The sequence below is a fragment of the Artibeus jamaicensis genome, unplaced genomic scaffold (assembly GCF_021234435.1).
Source record: "Artibeus jamaicensis isolate MK-2021 breed Jamaican fruit bat unplaced genomic scaffold, CSHL_Jam_final contig_387, whole genome shotgun sequence".
NCBI lineage: Eukaryota > Metazoa > Chordata > Mammalia > Chiroptera > Phyllostomidae > Artibeus > Artibeus jamaicensis.
Genome location: NW_026521812.1, coordinates 12,341,746 through 12,364,764, shown reverse-complemented (window position 1 = coordinate 12,364,764; position 23,019 = coordinate 12,341,746). Strand labels below are relative to the sequence as shown.

The following is a 23,019-nucleotide window of genomic DNA, read 5'->3' as shown; positions in this document are numbered from 1 at the left end:
AATTCCTTTTCAATTAATTTGTGGAAATGCCACCCCACCAGTAATGATTTGCCTCTTTGGTGTAAGACTTTGCCTGGAGTTTTCCCTGTAGGGTACCACATATAGAACATAGTCCTGTGAATAAATTAATGCAGGGGTGGGCAAAAGTAGGTTTACAGTTGTGAGTATGCAAAACATAGTTTATTTTTGTATTATTTATTTATTAATTATTGTATTATTTATTATTATTATTAACCACCCCTGTATTTTCCAAGAGCTAGTTAGGCTAGGATGAAGAGAAAGAGGGCACAGGAAGGTCTGTGGAAGGGGATGGGGTGGGGCTGGAGAGAGAACAAGAGAAGATTGATGAAGGAAGATGGTGAAGAGTGCAAGGAATTTGTGCTCTCCAGAGGCTGAGCCCATTGGTGTAGTGGAATTGTGCTAAAGTGTGTTTTGCAGTGGTCTTGCAGTGTTGTCTATCCTTACTATCAGTATAGGTCCTATTACTGATAATTGTTTTACTTTGCTTTTCAAAAAATTTCTAATTTTTTTCATAAGATGACCATCTATCTGAAAATGATACCCCCCAAATATTAGTTAATCATATGAGCTTTTTAATCATGCCTTTTTCTCAGTTAACTTTTTTAAGATATCTTTGAGATACCCAGAGAGATCTTATTCAATATCATCTAGGGTGTTCTGGCTTCTCAGGCCCACTTGCCAGGGTTAAAAAGCTTTGGTGAGCAATTCTCTCTGCTCTTTCGATTGTATTGTGCTTCCTTTATGCCTCCTCTACACCTGCTACTGAGGATCTTTGAAAAGGTCTGTAATCACAGTAATGTTTTATTATTACAAATGGAATCAGCTTTCTAGTATTTTCTTCAGCTTTTTTAATTATGATGAATTATGGGAGAATTTTTTTCAACTAACATTCTTCAGCATCATTAATCAAATGTCAAAGCATAACAATGAAAAATCTGAAGTGACCTGGGTAACAGTGGCAGGATGACTTGAAAAGTCTTTTCTTGTTCAGATATACTGCAAATCTAGGGTATTCACTTAAAATAACAGCTCTTTTTTTCAAGTTCAGTAACATAAACTTCCTATCCACACAGACAGTATCTTTAAATGATGTGGATTGCATGGTCAGATTGATGTGACATGTATTCAGAAAGTCCTCATTGAATACCTACTGTTCACTACCTACACTTAGAACCTAATTGTTCTTGCCTCTCTTCTGGGGGGTAAAACAAGTCATCCACATAGAATGTTTAGCAAACAACATATTAATCTCATTTAGGGGTGAACTTCAGGGTCAGTTATCAGAGTAAAAGGTGAAAGAGTCCAGGGGATGACTGATATAACCAGGGCCATCAGTATATATTCTGATAGAACAGGTCTGGACAAAGTTAGTTTTGTGATTCATTTAATTTTTAATTTACTCAAGGCAAGTTTTTAATAAGGTCTGATATTGGATGAGTAGATCTCCAAGGCTATGTGTATGCATTGGTATATTTCACTAAAATGATGAGCAAATAGTTTATTCTGTTGGGCAATACAGACTGTTAGACCCTGAGGCAAAATAATTTATGGTTTTATGGTTTTTTTCAGTATGTTGTTAGAGAAAGATGGAGGAGAATCTTACCTAACCTTCATTCCAGTTCAGTTGTTGTCAAATGTATGTGAAAACAGCAATCTCCTAGAGGACTTGCAGTACATACGGAGTCATACACACTGAATAGAAGGCTGTAGGTAAGGCACTAGAAGTCTCTATTGTTAATAGATGTCCCAGCAGACAAGTTTAGGAAATACTACTTCAGTTCATCTGGAATAGGATTATAGGCTTTTTGCCCACCTTTGTTCACTCTTTCTCTATTTCTCTCCTCTGTCAAGATTTTTTTCCCCATTTCTTCACACTTTTCTTCCCTCTGCTCATTTTGATTTAAACTAATAGAGGAAAGCCAGCTCCACGCTCTCTCTGGGCATAAGCACCAGCAGAACGGATGCACCCTTTCCTAATCGAATTATCAATGTGGAGTTTGGGAGTGGAAGAATAGATGCACCTCTTTGCCACTTTGATGTGATTAATTGGCTAAAATGTCATAAATCATGTCATATTGTTACCACTGGTCATTAGCTAGCTATTAATATAGAAAGAAAGCATAGGGAATCAGGCATTGTTGAGCATAAACAACATTAAGCATAAGTCTGCTTGTTCCACCAGGAGGTTACACCTTCATAAGCTCCCCAGGGAACCACTGGTCACCCCAAAGGTCAGCAGGGGAAGGAATAAAACAATAAGCACATGTCCAATGGGAGCCAAAATGGCAACCATTGAGGTCTGTCAATCTGTGGAAAAACAATGAATTGGTTGCCTTCCAACTGGAAGGCAGATCCACCAGAAGCCTGTGAATACTTGGGAAGTTGATTGGCTATTTTATAAAAGCTCCTGGCCTCCCCAGGCTCACTGACCCATGCTCACCCTGTTCTCGCATCCTCTCCATAGTAACTGTGCAGGTCTACTGGCCAATGGCTGCAAGGACTCCAAACACAGGCTCCAGGTGAGAGCCTACGTGCAGTGAGGCAGCTGGCAATAGTGCTAAACTACCCTGATGGGGGCTGAGACTGCTAATGCCGGAACAGTGAATCAGAAACTCTGGACACTGGCGTTTGTTTTGGCCTTGCTAAAGACACTGTTGGAGTTTTTCCATGGCAGAACAGACAGATATGGGACACAGGGGCAGCCTTCCATTTCCAACTGAATAAATCTTGCTACACCACAAGCTTTCATGCGTGGGTGTGAAATGCTTTTCTTGCAGCAATCCCCTGAAAGAGCCCTACTGCCACTGGCAAGAAAAAAATCACGGATTAAAAAGGCTGCAAAACTCCATGCTCCTCACCAAGAGAGCAATGCGGAGGAGACCAGCCACCCGCAGCTAATTTGGCCATTAAGATTTTTTTTTAATCATAAGAAAAGCTAATTTGCTTTAAAATCACTGTGCTATTCTCCAGCATGACATAGAGTTCAACTGTTCCATAGACCTCACTTTTTTGTCTTCTCCTTTCTTCATTTTAATTAAGGGTTAAGGTGAAAAATCAACTTCTTCTCTGTGGCATGGCTCATAAGACGGAAGAGGAATTAATTTACACTGCCTGGTGTCAGGATGTAACATGATTATAGTTGGCAAAGCTATAAAAAGAAAATATCCAGAGCTTATTTTTAAAAAAATTGAGGGAGGTCACTGTTAGAGCAGATGGATGAAGCTGAGTGTCTGATCATTTAGCAGCTCCTGAGCTAAAAGGACATTTGGGCCAAGATGCACATAGCTAGGGCAGTTTGGAGGAGGTCACCAAATCACAATTACAGCTTTCAAGGGGAAAGTTCAAAATTGTACAGTAAAATGCATATTTATTTTTCTTACTGTGTTAAAAATCACTAAAAGGTATGATAAATACAGTGGAGTCAACAGTCAGTTACATCCACGGAATGTAATATTGGGTTTCCTTTGCTACATTCTTTGGGTCATTCTCTCCTTTGTTATCAGAAAATGACATTCTATTAAATGCAAATTTATTTTCATATTTTAACAAAATACTGCAAAGATAAAATGCAGCAATAAATAAAGTCTAAAATAACACCAAAAAACTTAGAATCTTTAAACAAAAGTTAATTTCCTAACTATATTCAATGCTTATTGCTGTCATTGGAGATTAGTTGAAAATTAAAACTAACATAACTGATAATAACAATAATTAAATTACAGAAAAAATCATACCCTCAGCAAAAGGACTTTGCATCTGTGTTATTTTGGGGGAGAATTTTAAGACATCTGAATGTGTGTGGTCACCGATTAGTAGTTATACTGTCTATGTATATTATATGATAGTTAATGACAATTATAAGGAAAACAAAAAGTAATTTCTATTCAAAGTTGTGCAAATTATTTCAATCATATGACCTTCATTTTTTAAGATTCAAAGTTGAATTAAAGTTTTCATATTAGATAAATGATTGAGCAATATTTTAAGTTTGGTTTAACACCAAGGAGAACATGTAGTTCAATGAAAGAAGTGTTCTTGCAGAAATGACTCATGCATATGGTAGATGGCATAGTAGGTGAGTTTTACATGCCTTCTGGGTCCCCTTAAGTTTACACCTAGGTATTTCTATGCTCTTTTAATCTCTTCTGAACATATTGCCTCCTCTAGAAGGGAGGCAATGTAATGAAATCATTCATATCCCATGTCTTCAAATCACATATAACAGAGCTTAAGTCCTAATTTAGAGAAACTTCCTAATATCTAGAAAATTTAATTTGTCATCTCATTTGAATTATAGAGATAATCTCCTCTACCTTTTATCTCTGACATTTATGGTAAGGGTTAAGTAAAAAAGCTTAGGGGCATTGGCTGTGGATTTTGCATTAGGAGAGTAGTTAAGTACCCACAGCTCCTTCCTCCCCATACTTTTTTTGTCTTTATCAGCCCGTGGGCCACAGGCCACCATGGATGTACATCTCGATACCATTGGGGGTCAGGAGAGTGCAAGCAACAGCAGCAAGGGAAGCAGCAGCACAGGAGATCAGCAAGGTCACTACTGTTGTGTGAAAAACGACATTGGGATTGTCATGCTTAATTCTCCACGGGGTGGTTGTCTCCTTCCTTTGCATTAACCTCACAAAGGACTTGTCTTTGGGCCTGTTCCAAAGGTGCACAATCACCAACAATGTCTTTATAGCTTCCCAAAGCAGCTGGTGATGGTCATCAGGCTAGATGCAGTGGCCTAATCTAACCCTTGGTAAGCAGGACTGAAGCTCTGACTGGTTAAGGTGTTGTGTTTTCACTGCCTTCACACGTAGAGGCCTCAGAGACCGCTTGTCAAACACAGGCCAAACCTGACAGCACCAGGGATTACCAGGGAATATCAAATAACAACCAGTCTTGTCTTGGGGGCAAGAGAGTTTTAGGATAGAAAGAGATGACAATGGCTGGTAAAGACAACAGAATGCCACACAGGACATAGCTCCAGCCCGGCAGCATTAATGCTACCTTCTCAGGCAGCATTCACTATATTACAAAACCAGTTCACCAAGAGCAGCTAATTAACACTGATCATGGCTGGACATTTCATGTGGTTTGTGACACCAACAGATTATATTGGCTTTTATTCACCCTATGGCTAAGGGAAAGATTCCTGCCCTAAGGGTATGTAGTTGGCTACCACATAACACTTGACGCTGAACAGGTGAGATAGACAGTAGTTTACTAGCGACATATATTCACAACCCAGGGAGGACAGCATAGGTCATGCAGGGCTACATGGGGACTGTACTCAGGAACAGAGTAAATAACCAAGGGTTATAGGAAGCAAACTGTAGTAACAAGAGAGTGTGGTGCCTCCTGATTCCAACAAGAGGATGATAATCGGCTTGTTGAGTAATTACACAGGCTGGCAAGGAACTGAAAAGCACCACTCAGGAATAAGCAGGAATTGTACCTGATCCCTTTGATGAAAAGGGTGTTATTTGGCTACAGCGCCTTATCTACAGGAACAGAGGGAAGAGTCAATATTTGGAGCACTCTCAGTTTTACTAGCTGTCAGGGCAGCATGTAACATTAAACCCTAATTTTAGGCCTCACTCCACACAGAGGAATAAATCCTGTGGATTAATGTAGGAGTGAATGATTTTACTTTGAATTATGAGACTTGTTTTTTGCTGTGAAGGAAAAATGGAGCTCTGTGAGTTGAAGTAAGTTCTGTTAACAATTAATGCAGTTACATTATAGCACATTTTTTTGACTGCACAAAATGGGTATCTAGGTATTACTTGGATGTGAAATTATAGAAATTTAGCTAGAACTTTCTTTTCTGGCACTATGAAACACAATGCTTTTTTAAAAGTCTCAGTACACAAGCCTGGCTGGTGTAGCTCAGTGGATTGAGCATGGGCCTGTAAAGCAAAGGGTCACTGGTTTGATACCCAGTCAGGGAACATGCCCGGGTTGCAGGCCAGATCCCCAGTAGGGGACACATGAGAGGCAGACACACAATGATGTTTCTGTCCCACTCTTTCTCCTTCCCTTCCCCTCTCTCTAAAAATAAATAAGTAAAATATTAAAAAAATAAAAAAGTCCTTGGAAGCAACCTAGGAGCCTGTCAGTAAATGAATGGATCAAAAAATTGTGGTACATATACAGAATGGAATTCTATGCAGCAGAGAGAAAGAAGGAGCTACTACCCTTTGCAACAACATAGATGGAACTGGAAAGCATTATGCTGAGTGAAATAGGCCAGGCATTGAAAGACAAATACCATATGATCTCACCTTTAACAGGAAGCTAAACAACAAAACAAGCAAGCAGAATAAAAACAAAGACACTGAAATAGAGAACAAGTGGGCAGTGACCAGAGGGGAGAGGGAAGGGAATTTAAGGGGAAAAAAGGGGAGGGATTTTGAGGAACAAGTATGAAAGACACAGGGATGAGGACTGGGGGGAGGAAATGGGAGGGAGGTGGGAGCATGGGGCGGGGGGGGGCTGGGATGGGAGAAATAGACAAAAAACTGTACTTGAAAAATAACTAAATAAAAATTTTAAAAAGTCTTAGTACACAATACACTAAAATGTAGGATAACATACTTTCAAAACTCTTTTCAAATGAATGTGTGTATTGGCAAATAACTATGAGAATACTTCTTAAACCCAGAAAAACAAGAAAGACAAATCTAGACGCAGGTGAGTGCTATAGTCAGAGGCTCCCTGAGTTCCTTAATGCCTCAGAACTTCTCTTTTAAAGAATCTTAGGGAGGAAATCTTATTTTTTTATTTAAAGAATAAAGGAAGGAAACTTAGGACCCACTCAAGGTAGGGAATCAGATTGGGTTCCCAGAATAAGACTTAGACTGCTGCAGAATGACATATTCAGCCATAGGGTAACATGGCAAAATCCCAACTTTCAAAGAAAGACAGCAAGGATACTTGTCAGTCTTAGCCTTGCCTTGGGTAGAAAAGAGGGGAAAAGCACTACTCATTATTTATTACCAGAAGTAGAACCTGAAATATTTGAAACTGTGTAGTCTGAAAAAGTCCATGTTGAGAACTTAAAGTGTACCAATTTGGTAGTGACCCCAGATGCTTAAGTAGAGGAAAACACTTAAATTCATATCTCAGGTAACTTCAAAGAAGTTTTTAGAAAAACATAAGCTCAGAACCCAAAGTCATAAAACATGCAAGAAAATAAGCCAATGTGAGAGAGATTTTACTGAAACAATAACAGAATCAGACTATAAAGAATTCAGATGTGTGAATTAAATGAAATTTAAAAATATGAGCTTACTGTATTTGAAAAGAATAAATGAGGGTATTTTAATTATGTATGACTAAAGAATAAGATACTATACTACAATGAGGCAGACTTGAAAAAGAACCAGATTATCTAGAAATGAAAAATATAATCAGAAATGAAAACTTGGTGTGTACCTAGTGGAGCAGATTAGACACAGATGAAGAGAGAACTAGTGAACAGAAAATTAGATTTGAAGATACTATGCACAATGTAGGACAGAGAGACAGAAGAGCTGGAAAATATAAAAGAAAGGTTGAGAGACTTGGTCAGTAGAATGAGACTATTAATTTCATTTGTCTAATTGAAATTCCCAGTGAAATAACAGAAAAAGGATGGAAAGTAATACTCAAAAAAATAATACCTGAGACTTTTCTATAATTGATGAAAATCTCAAGTTTAGGTATCCTAACAGATACTAGGAAGAAAAAGAAGGTATATGGGCACCTTGTAAAATCCTTTAAATATACCAGAAAAAAGACTATATAAACCACAAAAAAATGACAATTATATCTCAGTGTATTATTCAGGGCTCTCCAGAGAAACAAAACAAATAGGATGTACATTTATCTACTATAAGGAATTAGCTCAAGGTATTATGGAGGTAAAGGAGTCCCAAGGTCTGCAGCCAGCAGGCTGGAGGCTCAGGAGAGCCAGTAAGGTAATTCTGTTCTGAGTCCAGAGGCCTGAGAAGAGACAGAGCTGGAGATACAGTCCGAGTCTGAAGGCACTGGAATACCAATGTCCCAGTTCTGAGACAGGCAGCGAGAGCAAATGCTTCGTTAATCGATTTTTTATTCTATATAGGCCTTCAGTGGATTGGATGATACCCATTCACAGGTGGAAGGGCAATCTGCTCTACCGGGTCTGTTGATTCAAATGTTAATCTCATCCATAGACACCCTCACTGCCACACCCAGAAAAATGTTCAAACAATACCTGGACACCCTGTGGCCCAGGCAAGTTGACACAGAAGATTAACCATCACAATCAGCAAGCTTCTTAGCAAAAATGGAATAAAGATGGATGATATTATGACATACGTTTAGAAGGTAACATAAACCTAGAGCAATGTGCCTTGCAAAAATAAGGATAAAATAGAACTTTTCAAACATAGAAACACCAGTAACTCTCTCAAAGGAATTTCTAAAGAGAAAAGGGTTCCTTTTATCTCAGAATTGCAGCATGCCAAAGAGAATACTGTGGAAATATCATGGTAATATGGATATATAGATGAATGTAGTTCTTAAAAGATACATGCTAAAATATTTGGATGTGAAGTGTCATGGTATCAGCAGCTTGCTTTCAAATGTTGGAACAAAATTGTGTGTGTGTATGTGTTTATAAAGAGAAATTAACTAACAAACTTTTAACAATTATTGGTGTTGAGTGAAAGTTATACATTGTTCTTTCAACTTTTCTTTATGAAAATATGTAAATAGAAAATTCAAGGGAAGATACGGTCACTGGAAGCTATTTATTTAATAATCCTAGAATTTTGTCATAAGCATACTTTCCATGTTTTTTCTATGACTGACAATCTTTCCATCAATATCTAGCTTTTCCGGTGTTTTCTCTGCGAGTTTTCCAAGACCACTAGCAATAGTTCAGTGACCACATCAGCAGTTTTGCCCCTGGTCACAAATCACAGCATATGTGTCTATTTCTGGGATCTCTATTTTATTCCATTATTCTACTTGTCTATCCTTGAAGAATACCATACTATCTTAATAACTAATACTCTATAACGAATCTTTATATTTGAAAGTGTAAGTCCTTAAAACTTTATAAGGAATCTTTACATCTCATAGTTTAAGTCCTCCTTTTTCCCCTCTTTTTTTAAGTAAGAAGCTATTCTTGGTCTGTTGCATTGACATATAAATTTTGTAATCCACCTATCACTGTTATTATGGTGGATTTGATTACAAAACGTCCCTTTTAATGATCATCCTTCACATTAGTTCTCTTTTCAGACAATTCATCTTTTATACACCTTTATTATATGACTTAAAATTTTTTATGGCTCCTCAATGCTCACAGGAAGAAGCACAATCTCATTTTTAATAGTATTTATTTCCTTTGCAACTGGATTCTTGTTATGACTATGGTCCAACTTAGTTTTCCAACTCTATATGATATAACACTATTACAATCAGGTGTTTCCTTTTCCTTTTGGGGGGCTTGCTTTTACTCTGCAAATTTAACCAAAAGCAATTTACTCAAAATTTAGTGGTTTAGCCTGTTATTTTTATGTCTTGGTAAGCCTTTTCACTTTCTTACCTGTACAAATTCCTTCTAAATGTTAAGGTCTACAGCTTCTAAATGTGTACTACAGCTTCTGTGAAGTCTCTCTTCACTGCCCCAATTAACAGCTTACTGAAGCCTCTGCTTTTGTGGAGCTTACAGTCTAGCGGAAGGAGACAGACAGTAGACAGCAAGTGCAGTCAGAATAAGTCATATTCATTAAAGCTACTAAGTCCTAGGGGGAAGTAGAGCAAGGTCAAAGGGAGCAGGAGCTACAGGAGGAGACACTTTTCCAATAGGGTGGTCAGCACGAGCCTTACTGAGAAAGCAGAGTTTTCTCACAAATTCTGTGACTAAAAATTGTTTTTCAGGCATCATGAAGAAATTGAGAAATTCAATCCCATTTTAAGTATTAAATAAAGACTTAAATATGTTGTTTTTTGGGGGGGGTTTTGCTCAAAGTATATGAAAGGTTCACCCTTAGGGAGAAACTCTGATGAGTGTTCAGGGAGACAGGGACTTCTAGGACAGGTGGCTTATCTGGAACAGACATTGCACAAAAGTAGCCATTATGGTATTTGCATGTGAGTGAGCATGAGTGTGTGTGTGTGTGTGTGTGTGTGTGTGGTGGTGGAGGGGTTGTAAAGGATATTTTTAATGCTTTCTCTCTTTTTTTTTTCTGAACACCAAGTTTCTGGTAATGTATCGATGTTAATCTCTTTGTGTCTTTATAATTCATATAAGAAGCTTTTAAGCCACATCAATACTAGAATTTAACAAGATAATTGATGTTTATAATGATAATCTATTATAGTGCCTATAAATTAATATCAGTGATTTCTAAACAAATTTTATCCATGTGGTTGCTAACCAAGTACATTTATATATCTCTTGATTTGTTTGGTTCCAAGGTAAATAAAGTAGGTAATATTAATCTTACTTTTATTAACTGTGGGAATTTAATTAACAGAGAAATCTTATTGTAAGTCACAAATGCAGGCAATGCAGGACTCAACTTCAGGAATGTACACTTTTAGTCAACCAAACTTTCTGGTGCTCCATATAGACAGTTTAACACACATGAGGACTAATTTAAGGGCTGTCATCCCAAGGGACTTTAATGTACTTTAGTAATGTCATTGCTCAAAGCTTTCCTTTGAACTCTTGACTTGAAAACTTTTCTTCTGAACATACATACGCAAGTCTAAATGACACAAGGCGGCTTTGAAAAAAGCGGGAAGTCTGCTTAGTACAAAGAGATGGGTGATCAAAAGGAACATACGGCCTTTTAACAACTATTGTTTTTCCATTACAGTTGACATACAATATTATATTAGTTCCAGGTGTACAAATAGTGATTAGACATTATGTAACTCAAAAAGGTCACCCCAATAAGTCTAGTATCGCCCTAACACCATACATTGTAAGAACTGTGGATGTGTTGTAATATATACTTTTTAATTCAAAACAGTTTACTGTAAAATATGTTATATTTTAAACACAGTATTATTGTAACATTATATTATATATGAATACAAAGGCCGTGTACCAGGCCAGGCAGAGTCATTTCTAAGGTGACCACATTGGTCAGAGTTAACTTCTCCTTTTGTCCTTCCCACTGATGTCACTTTAAAACCACAGTCTCATTAAAAAAGGAACCGACTTCTCAGGTCTTGCGTTTAAAGCCCCCTGCACACACAGGCTGTGTTCATTATGACGTGCGAAGTGCTCTTGCACATCACATGAACCTCAAAATTGTATCACTATCTCACTAGTGCAAAAGAAGCCCTTGGGCTTTTGTGAGCTTGGAGAATCTTTGTGCTCCTTTTGAAATTTAGGAACACTGTGTCCAAAATGGTTGGAAGAGGGCAAAGATGGAGCATGGATGTTCTGAGAGCAGTCTCTCCCTGGAATTTGCTTACTCCCTCTCTGGAACCTCACTCCAATGCTGTGTTCCCTGGGCAGCCCTGTGCATTTTCTCCTGCAATTAACCACCCCTTCTCTGTGTATGTGAGTAGCTGCCTGGCCCACAGTCTTCCCAGTTCTCAGCTGAGGCAGGGGAAGTCCTTTCTTATTGTGGCTAATTCCACAGAAACTTGCACGGTATTTTGCACAGAGTTGGCGTCAAATTACTTACCATTACTTAAGTATTAGGGTCAGAAAGGTTGCACTGTAAGGTCTTTTTAAATTTAAATTCCTGCAATAATGGGCAAAGTTTTATGGTCCTTTTGGGAAGCTGCAAGGGGTCAAGAGAAGCCCTCTGTCAACCTAAATGCCAACAATCCTTAATGTATTAAAGAAGTTTTTCTAGCAGGAAACTAAGGAGAGTAGGATGACCAGTTAGATGTGCCCCCCACACTCAAGAGGGTTATGTGGATTAATGCAGTTAATCTTTTTTTCTCTATTCATATCATTCCATAGTATTATCCTGAGTGATGCTATCTTAGTATAACCGGTGTCATTGTGTTGTGAAGGTAGGTATTCGGATTTGTTCATTCCTTTACCTGGAAGATTATAGGAAAATCCATTGGGTTTTCACTTTGAACTTTACAGGTTTAAGGTGTCAAAATTTTTCTGTGATAAAAATTGCCTCCATAGGTCCACCATGATGTGTTGAAGGGTCCATTTAAGTCATTATCAGGCAAGAACCTAAGCATGCAAAAAAGTCTGTCAACAGACAAGAGATAGACTCTCCTTTGGCATAGACTTGAACCACAGCAATGTCATACACAGAGGAATTTTGCAGAAGAGGAAGGTCTCTAAGTTAAAAATATAATTTTTATACATGTACACACATTCCATATAAGCTCTCTTTAGCCTGGAATGGTCTTGATACTTAAGTGAATAAGAGATATGTTAAAAGATTCACATTTTGGAGTGGATAATTTTACTTTATTTGCAAAGAACGGGAGTTGAGTTCAGGAAATGTCTCTGAAAAGATCAGAATGTGTTTGCTCTCACCAGACTGGGGGTCCCTCTTTGTAGCTTGTGGGCCTAGCAAAAGGCCCAGCACTTAATAATTCAGTAGGAGCTCAATAAATGTTGACTGGACAATATAACTATCTGTTGCTGTTGGTCTGTATTAAAAGGCAATTGTCATAGTTCTTTGTTTGGAAGAGGTTTGTATCTTCCAAACAGTCATACAAAAGAATGATCTGTAGGCAGAGAACTAAAGAACTCTGGCATGAGGTACTAAGGTGTTAAAAGCTGGAGAGACAGTTGTCAGCTAAGACCAGTGGGTATCAGTATTTTTTTCTATGTCTTTTGGCCAGGAAGAATGCTGTCTTTCCAAAATGCATTTGCTTCCCTCTTTGTTATCTTAAGTGTTTTTTTCAGATAGCCTGACTCATACCCACAAAGAACTACTTTAGAGGATAAGAAGTTTATTTCAGGTTGGACATGCAGAATAAGTAACAGTTTCATTGTGGGAGATGGGGCAAGTGCTATGCATCCAGAGAGTATAAAAGAGGTATCCACCTTCTTGCAGGCTTGGATTCAAGTAAAGCACCTTCAGAAAAGAATCCTGGCTGGTGTGGCTCAGTGGATTGAACACTGGCCTGTGAACCAAAGTGTCACCAGTTAGTCCCTAGTCAGGGCACATGCCTCAGTTGCAGGGTCAGGTTCCTGGTTGGGGGTATCTGAGAGGCAACCACACATCAATGTTTTTCTCCCTTTCTTTTTCCTTCCCTCCCCCTCTCTCTAAAAATAAATAAATAAAATCTTTTTAAAAAAGGCTTCAGAAAAGAATAAGTGAAAGATAAAAGTATGGACTGTTTCAGTTGGGAAGAAAATAGTTTGCAAAACCTATTTGTTTAAAAGCATACTTATATAACATATATTTTTCATTACAGGCTCTTTTGAGCCCACTGAAAGTTGACCAGTGATTTTTTTAAATGTATATATTCCTCCAGTGCTCCATTTAGCTTAAACATATTTGTCCTTCTCAGTGGTGCTGCTATTGCTCCAAAGACTGCAAAGATGCTGGATTATACAATATGTGTGTATATGCCTCTGTAATAGTCTTTGGTTAAGGCATCCTGAAATTTGTGTGTCTGCAATAGAGATAGGAATTTGTCGCAGGCGATCTTAACCACATTATCTTGCTGTGGGCATGCAAGGACTTCTGAGGAATCTCCAAATGTTCAAATGGTTTCAGCTCCTGCAAGCAGCCACAGTTGATAAAGCAGAACTCATCCAAATTTCTCTTCTAATTCTGTAGAAGAAAAAGGGAATTCCTAGTGAGTCAGCTGTCTTGGTGAGCAAACATAAACTTAGCTTTTTAAGCTCAGAACAGTAAAAGAACCTGCAAGTTAATCTCTGTTTTGTTTTTTTAGCAGTGTTTCTTCATCTTCTGATAGGCTATACACTTTTTAAATTACGCAAAGCATTTGGAGAGAGCAACGTTTATATGTATAAAGCATAGGCGATCATTGTTGCATAGGATAGTAACAGACAAGTAAGATGACTATTAGGAAGACAGAGAAGCTTTTAATTAGAGGGATGCTATTTTTGGTTAAATTACCCAAATGTTATTTTTAGAGCCTTTCTCTGCTAGAATATCTGTGTATTCATAATTTTGCCAGGTGACTATCTTTTAATTATTTTAAATTACAAAAGTAATAGGTACATTATTACAAGTTAAAATATGTAAGAAGGTACTGAAAAACGGTTAATATTCTCCTTGTTCTCACATCCCCAGCTAGGATTTTATTCTTTTTACAATGTTGAAATCACATTATATTCTTATTTGCTCCCAACATACACAGACTATACATATTACTTTTTAAACTTGTTTTCTTTCAAAATCTATCATGGACACATCCCCATAGATAGATCTGATTGGATTTAATACATTTTTTACAACAGCTGTATAATGTTTCATAATATAATATATACCACTTTCTTAACCATTTTCTCTTTTATGGGCTTTTGGAATATTATCAATGCTGCAATATTCCTCCTTGCCAGGGAATTAAATGAATCCAGTTAAGAATCACCCAGTGGGTTCGTATACTGCAGTCATCTAAGGACCTCTAAGTCACAGATACCTTCTGTCGGGAAGATCAGACGACTTTCCACTGTACAAGCTTCCTCTCCCCACAGTCCCGTGGGACTGGGCTGGGAGAGTTGTTCATCCTGTGGTGGAGCCAGAAGACCTGGTCACTCAGCATCGGTGCTGGGCTTGAAGCAAAGGTGGTGCCGAGTGGCGGCTGGGAAATGACTGAGTGAAGCTCCAGAGAAAAGCAGCCTGTTGCTTGGCCTCCCCGCATATCCAGTTTTGTTTTTTATCTTAAAAGGAGAGTTAATGAGCTAACTTTGTCAAACTTTTAGTTTTGTGATGAGCTTGTTCTCTAACACCAATCCACAAAAGAACTAATTTAGAAAAATAATAAGGTAAAAGCCAAAACTTCCAAAATGGCAGCCAGTAGCAAAGAAACCTTGAAATACACTTGGAGCCCAGAGTCTCTCCTTCCATGTTGACAGCCTGTTCTACAGACCACCTTTTGGAAGTTGTCTTTCAACATACAAAGGCTAACTTGATTGCTCCTTCCACTCATCCTGTTTTGCTAAAACCAAAAACACAAAAAAACCCAGTTTACTCATATACTTAACATAAATTCTATGGCATATAATTATTTATCTTAATTTTTAATCTGCCTTTATTTTCAAGTTTGTTAAGATTTTGGACTATCTGGCCAGTAATAATCATGTTATTCATAGAACTGTTGCTTCAGGCTTAGCATAATTAGTTGTAATTTCACAGGAAGATGTTTCACAGAAATTATTAACATTGGATCATTGCCATGGCTTCGGATGTGCTGTGAACTGAGTGAGGACAGAGTGGAGGCCAGCAAATGAGATCCGTTTCCAAACTGGTGTCAGGTCCTGCTCCCAAGGAGAGATGCGATCCCTCATGGAAAGATCACCCATGTATCACAGGGGTGCTCACAAGATAACAACATTTATTTATTCATATATTTTTAAAAGCCACGTAAGGCAGAATCTAAACTTGCTATTGTGTGGGTATTTATACATATCTCAGAGATTTAGAAAGTTAATTCTGTGGTAATCCATGTCATCTTGCTTTCAGAGTAAATGGCAACTGAATTTACATCCCTGGATGCCAGATTAGCTGCTGGGCAACTTCAAATACGTCACTTAACCTCCCTGAGCTCCAGTTTCCATGTCCATGGAGTGAGGGTTACTCCTTACTATCTCCTAGGTTTCCTCTTAGAAAACTCATTTCCCTCTTAGAAAACTTAAGAGGTCTTCCAATAGGAAGATATTTCTTGTTAAAGGGGAACCTAGAAGAGTAGTAGAGTAAATAAAACTCAGTGAGACATGAACAATGAGGCCAATAATCAACCATATGGCTTTATAGTCACAAAGAGTTTCTATGTCCTTTATTTCATTAGTTTTTCACAAGAATCCTGTGAATCAGTCAGGCCATCTTTTTATACTCACTATATAGGGGAGGGACCACCACTTAGAGAAATTAAACGGATTAACCAATATCACCTTGTAAGCCTATAATGTTCTTTTTGACTGATATCCCAGTGCTCTGTACATTACCCTGTACTGTCAATGCCAGGCAGTTGGCAAATATTAGACAGAAGTCTAATTGATTCCAAAATTTTGTCTGAATATCTAGCATTGTCCTCAAATTTTCCTTAATTTCTAAAAAGATAAAAATATCTGGAATGTAGCTTAGATTACTCCTGGATTCCTCAGGGCAACACTAAGGTCAATGTGCATTTCTTGAGTGCTATAGACCAAGAGTTGCATTTTTCATATCAAATGCACCATATTTTGTAACTGTTTCCCTTCATTTTTAGCATTTCCTGAGTTGAAGTTAACTGATTGGGAAGGGCTCTCTTCCAACTACAAAGAAAAGTTTGATTTGCTTTCTGTAGGCCAAGGTGCATGTATTTCTGCCCTCCAGTGCACAAATGATTATCATTTCCCTTCTTTGGCTGCCACTCAGCTCACTCTGTGTTATGATGTGATGTGTCTTTGCATATACCTTTGTTCTTCTCTTTGAGAGTGCAAGTCCCCTAAACACAGGGAATACATCGTGCCTCTGTGCTCTCGTTGCCCAGCTGAGAGCACTTAACAGCTTCTTGGCACATGCTTATTCCTGCTCCTCCTGTTCCTGCTGCTCCTGCTTTTGAGATAGTGTTCAGTGTTGACTTCTTAGGAAAGACTCATTAGAAAGCATCGTATGGCACAGAGAACATTCTGATGGTTGCCAGAGGGAAGGGGGTTGGAGGAATGGGTAAAAAAGGGCAAAGATGTACTTAGTGACCAGAGGGGAGAAGGAAGGGAAGTTAAGGGGGAAAAGGGGGAGGAATTTGGAGGAACAAATAGGAAGGACACAGCGATAAGAACTAAGGGGGGTAGAAATGGGAGGGAGGTGGGGAGCACGGGGTGGGGGAGGCTGGGATGGGAAAAATAGACAAAAAAACTGTACTTGAAAAATAACTAAATAAAATTAATTAAATCAAAAAAAAGAATCTTCATGGGGGTGTAAAGTACAGCATGGGGAATATTGTCAGTAATATTGTAATGGCTATATATGGTATTAGATGGGTACTAGATTCGTCGGGGTGATCATAAATTATATAAATGTCTAGTCATGTGCTTGTACACCTGAAATTAATATATTATTGCACATCGACTGCAATTAAAATTTTTTAAAGGTTAATAAAAGAACAAATCATATGAAAGAGTTTTAGAATAAGCAATATCTGCTCCTTCCTTCTCTGTATGGTAAATGATCTCTTGAGAATCTTTTCATAGAGACAGACAGATGCTGGGAAGATGAAGATTGCTTAGGAAAGCACTAGTAATTACCATGTCCACTTGAAAGCAAGAAAAGATTGTACAAGTCCTACTCTCCCCAGCATGAATATGCAGCATTGAAAATTAGGTCTAAGAAGAGAACAGATAAAGATACACAGCTGTCACTGGAGGGAAAAGCCTTTGAGACAAAGTTTAATTTCTTATTTCTAAAGAGTAGGAACAGCATATGTTTTGTTTGCTCCCACAAATTACAGTGATTTGGTTTCAAGCTGAACGAGTTCCCAAAGCAAATCCTGGCAGGCAGAATCTGTAAGAGAATGGTCAAACAAGTCAGTGTTCATTTCCTTCCAAGTCCCTTTTGACTGGTCCCTCCATAGAAAAGCAGAACAAAAGGTAAGAGATTATTGCACCTTAAAACATCCGTGTGGCTCTTTTTGGCTCAGGGGTTACCTATAGCAATCTGGCTTACACTGAGAACTTCCTGCTCCACTGAGCGAATGTGGAGTTGGAAACTCCAGCGCCAGCCCAGTGGACACAGATGCAGGGTGGGATCCATGATTAGATTTTCAAGGCTGTTGTGTATTTGATCAACTCATGACTTTCAGCCACTGGTGTGAACATTTGCCTCAGAATAGGCTCATCCTTTTCTCTATGTTCACATTCTATCTGTAGATGTTGCTATAAGGACAGATGCTTCAGACATGACTGATGTGGAGGCTGCGGCCAACAATTTTGCATCTTCAGCAAGGGCAGGCCGCCGGAATGCCATCCCAGACATCCAGGGTTCTACTGGGACAGGCGGAATTTCAGGGCTGCCCCTTGAACTGCAGGCCCTCTCCATCAAAGAAGGTAACTGCAAAATTCCATTAAAATCAGCCAAGCTTCTCTCTTAATTCCTTCCTCTGAAAGTCTCCTTTTTAAGTGTTTTTTCCTTACTGTTTACTAAAACATTCCAGCTTTTGTTTAAGGCTAGTAGATTTTTCAGGCTTTCTGAAAGTGGACAATCTCATCTTTTTATCTCCTGGTGTGTAGGTGGAAACAACATTTATTTATTCATTGGATCTGTATTATCAAGCACAGTCCTTATGACTGGGAATTATTCTTTCCTTCAATAAACTTATACAATTAATCAAGAAGTACTCAGAAACAATATAACTTTTCTTCTGCCATCCATTGGCAAATCATCCTGGAAGCTTCACAGCAGTATTCTATAAACTTAGCTATTTCTCTTAGAAGTTTACTTATCAACTAGAAAGGAGATCTTTAAGGTAGTTGTATAAAAGGTGATCATTCTTCCACCAGTAGCTGAACTAAGAAAAAGGGAGATCTGTCAAGCCAAGGAAAGAAAATCTTGGTTCTTTCTTCCCATGGTTTACATACAGTTCATAGAGCTTGCAGAGTTAGTTTTCTGAGAATTAAATGCAATGATAATTTTAATAAAGGTTTAAAAGAGTTTCTTCATTTAAAAAACACTCAAAGAGGTTAAAGATAATTTCAGTTTTAAGTCGTTACCAAAATACCCATGGCTTGGGCCCTATTTTATTTGTTTTCTTTTTTTAATTGAATTTATTGGAGTGACATTGGTTTCCAGCATATAACCCTGTAACACATCATTTGCACACTGTATTGTACACGCACCGCCATTTGTCTCTCCTGTGCCCTCGTCCACCTCCTCCCACCCCCATCCCTCCGGCAATTACCATACTTCTGTCTATAGCTACGCCTGTTTTTAATTCTTCTTAACTCCTTACCTTTTTTCACCCAGTCCCCCAACCCCCTCCCCTCTGATATCGGTCAGTCTATTCTTTGTATCTATGATTGTATTTCCAATTTGCTTGTTAGTTTATTTTGTTCATTATGTTCCACATATAGGTGAAATTATATGGTATTTCTCTTCCCCTGACTCGCTTATTTCACTTAGCATAGTATTGTTCAGGTCCATCTACACTGTTGCAAAAGGTAAGATTTCCTTCTTTCTTACAGCTGAGTAGTATTCAATTTTGCAAATGCATCACAGCTTTTTTATCCACTCATTTATCGATGGGCACTTTGGCTGCTTCTAGATCTTGGCTATTGTGAATAACATGGCAATGAATATAGGGGTGAACATATTCTTTCAAATTAGTGTTTTGGGCTTCTTTGAATATATTCCTTGAAGTGGAATTGCCAGGTCATCCCATTTTAGATGTCGAAGTGGACTCCATGTGTGTGGAAATTTATTCCTGGTGGCAATTAGGCAAAAAAGAGCTGGAAGCTTCTGTACATTTACCCCATTAATGCTAGCCCCAGAGGAGGGCTCTTGGTTCTTTACCTCAGGAAGTTATTACCGGGTAAAGTTACAAATGTTCCTGGTTTGATCGCTATGAAATAAATATATCATTGTTAGGCAAGGGACTGTGGTCAGATCCTGGAGTCCCACGGTTATCTTACCTTTTTCTAAAGGTCATTGCATTTCTCAGATGGTTCACTGCAAGTAAAAGTAGAATAGTATACACATAAGATGAAAAGAGATGAAAGACATAAAAAGAAAAGAAATAAAATATGTGTAATGTTTTTGGCCTTGTAAGTTTGAAAATGTCATATAATAGAAGTTCCCCCTTATCTAGAGGATGTATGTTCCAAGACCCCCAGTAATGGCCTAAAACCACAGCTATTACCAAATCCTGCGCTCACTATGTTTTCTCCTGTACATACACACCTATGGTAAAGTTTAATTTATAAATTAGGCACAGTCCAAGATTAATAACAATGACTAATAATAAAATAGAGCAGTTATAATGATACACTGGAATAAAAATTATGGGAATGCCTTTGGGGCCCTTTTAAGTAAAGTAATGGTTACTTGAGCACAACCCTGCAATACAGCAGCAGGTGATCCGAGGTCTTGGTCTGATGTCCGAGGCAGCTGCCCTGTGACTAACGGGCGGAAGTGTTTGCTGGGGATGCTGGCCACAGGGACGGTTCACATCCCAGGTGGAAGGGAGAAGGGTGGCACCAGACTTCATCACACGTCTCAGAACAGTCGCAGTTTAAACCGTGTGAATGTTTTTATCTGGAATTTTCCACTTCATATTTTTGGACCATGGTTACTAAAACCGCAGAAAGTGAAACTGTGGGTGGATAAAGTGGGGACTAATCTGTGATTATCAGAACATGATGTAGCTGTTGAAGGACCATCCGCAACTACTGAGGTAGAGAAGCTACTTGTTAATATAAAAGGCCAAAATAAACACACAAAACCTTAATACGTGTTGACATTAGTTAAGGAAAATAGAACAGCTGTACTGTAGGAGAGTTAATAGTTTTCATCATTTCATTTTAGTCACTTAAGTAACCATTATCTGAAAGAATATTTTTACTACTTTTGTATGTTCCTTTAAATCATTTTGAAATAAAGTCAGACATCAACTAAGAAACTTAAAGTGCTAAAAATACAATCAATATATAACTCCAGATATCAAAGAATACACAAAAGGAAATGCATTTACTGATGTAGGTAGATAAATTGACAAAGAGACAATGTTTATTAAACATCTATAAGTAAGCATATCTAAGGCCTATTTTTAAAAAATTATCTAACTACAAATATTATTAAGGGTTTAAAATTAATCATTCCTAATTGTTAATAAAAACCAAAAGCTGGGCCGATGACAAAGTATGTCTTAACCAAATAGAAAATGACTGGGGTACATAAAGGAAAAAGACCAGTGGTTTTATTACAATGTAATAGAAAATATATCTTAGGATATTCAATATATGAATGAAAACTATTTATTTTTAGATGTACAGAAGAAAAATGAAGAAGCAACACAAGACCAATTGGAAAAGCCCCCAAATGAAGAAAAATGAAGGCTTGTAATCTGTCGAAAGTGCTGACTTCCTGCAAGTTAAAAGACTAGTGGTTCTGCTTTCCTGAGATGTTTGATCCGGTAGTAACTATGGTAACAGCACAGCCCTAAGCAACATGTGTGTACTAGATAATTTTGTTGCGATGCTACTTGCTTGGATTGCAACCATGATGCCCCGTGTTGGTTATTAAAAGGCAATTTACTTCCAAACTGCACCCAGGAAAAGGTTAAAAATGTATCATCACTTAAATACATATCATTGTGTATAAACTCAATAAAATCCACCGCTCTCTTTTGGATTTATTTAGCCAGATGTGTTCTTAATTCTATTTTTATGATAGTGGGTAAAACATTTCTTAGTAACTATAGACTAAACACCATAATTAAAAACTTTATGGAATTTGTAGCAAATTATGTTTTTTTTCTGTTTTATGGTAAGAAGGAATAATAGGTCAAAACCATAAGGATAGAATGTTTGCTTTTAACCAAATTTTTTTGTCCCAAATCCTAAAAAGATTTGGGGAAAAGTCGTAAAAGCTTAACAACCTAAATCTCTCCAGGATGCTTTTGTCTGATGTACGTTGCTTCTGGTCTATGCATACTGTGCTTTTTCATGTGGACTCTTAAAAGGAAAAAATTGTGACAAATTGTTTATATGTAACATGCCTAGTAAATGAATTTTACTATCTTCCTTAACTTTGGTGTGTGTATGTGTCTGTTTTTCTTTAATGTGAATTATGTAAAACACCGTATTAGTTGCTTTATACTGTCTTTTCTTATTCTTAGGGTGATGTGTATATATGACTAGTTTCTAAAATAATTTTCTCAGGAATGCTGACTTTAATTTTTATATCTTTCCTAAAGTAGGTAACCTAAGAGTAGGCACTTAAATATTTGGTGAATGATATAGGTAGAAATAGCAAAATACTTGCTTTTAATATATATTTAAGTATATATTTTAAATGAAACAAAACCAAAACCAAAGCTTTTGTGTTGATTTATTAGACATTTTAGGAAAATAATAGAATTATGAATTTTAAAATAATTGACTAATGAATTTATTTTTATTGTCAAGTACATATGCATGCATTTTTATTTTATTTGATTATAACTTAGGCCATCTCTGTATACAGTGATCAAATAAACTCTTTCACTGTCAAATCTGTTATGGAAACAAGTCTCCTTCGTTTTTATCTTCTAAAGGACACCAGGTGAAAAACAGTAGCGCATTTAAAGCAGGGAGGTAAGAGTCTTTGCAATATAAAACACCTCTTTCTTATTATTTCATTGATGAAGTTTAGCTTTATATGTAAAATACACCAAAGAGGGAGATTTCAAAGAACCTGATTGTTTTAAGTTCTCAAATATAAATTTTTCTTTATAAAATAATCAAAACTACTGCCCTGGCTGGGCAGCTCAGTTGGTTGGAGCATTATCCCATATACCAAATGGCTGCTGATTCCTGGTCAAGGCACATATAGGTTCGGGGTTCGATCCCTGGTTGGTGCACTTATGGCAGGCAACCAATTGATGTTTCTCTCTCACATCCATGTTCCCCCTCCCTTTCTCCCTAAAAATCAACAGAGATATTCACAGGTCAGGATTTTTTAAAAATCAAAAATCCTATTTGATTGTAACACTAATTTAACATTTAAGAAAACATATTTTAATCATTAGAATGGTATTTCTGAGTTATATAATGGCAGGACATTATACAATCATTACAAAGAAGGATTAAAGTAGAAGAATGGTTTTCAACTAGGGAGGAGGGTGGTGGCAATGTTGCCTCCAAAAGGACATCTG

The 23,019-nt window shown here is 37.6% G+C and overlaps 1 protein-coding gene across 1 annotated transcript in view; it reads left to right on the top strand.

Moving 5' to 3' along the window:
* The window catches only part of PKIB (cAMP-dependent protein kinase inhibitor beta), a gene marked incomplete at its 5' end in the record, with an annotated part of 79,356 nt that extends 57,027 nt beyond the window's left edge, over positions 1-22,329 (top strand). Inside the window, 2 exons of the mRNA XM_037139642.2 lie at positions 18,041-18,217; positions 21,150-22,329. Of these exons, the coding sequence (XP_036995537.2) occupies positions 18,041-18,217; positions 21,150-21,217 (245 nt within the window). The remainder of the gene's footprint in view (positions 1-18,040; positions 18,218-21,149) is intronic.
* Between the last annotated feature and the right edge of the window lie 690 nt (positions 22,330-23,019).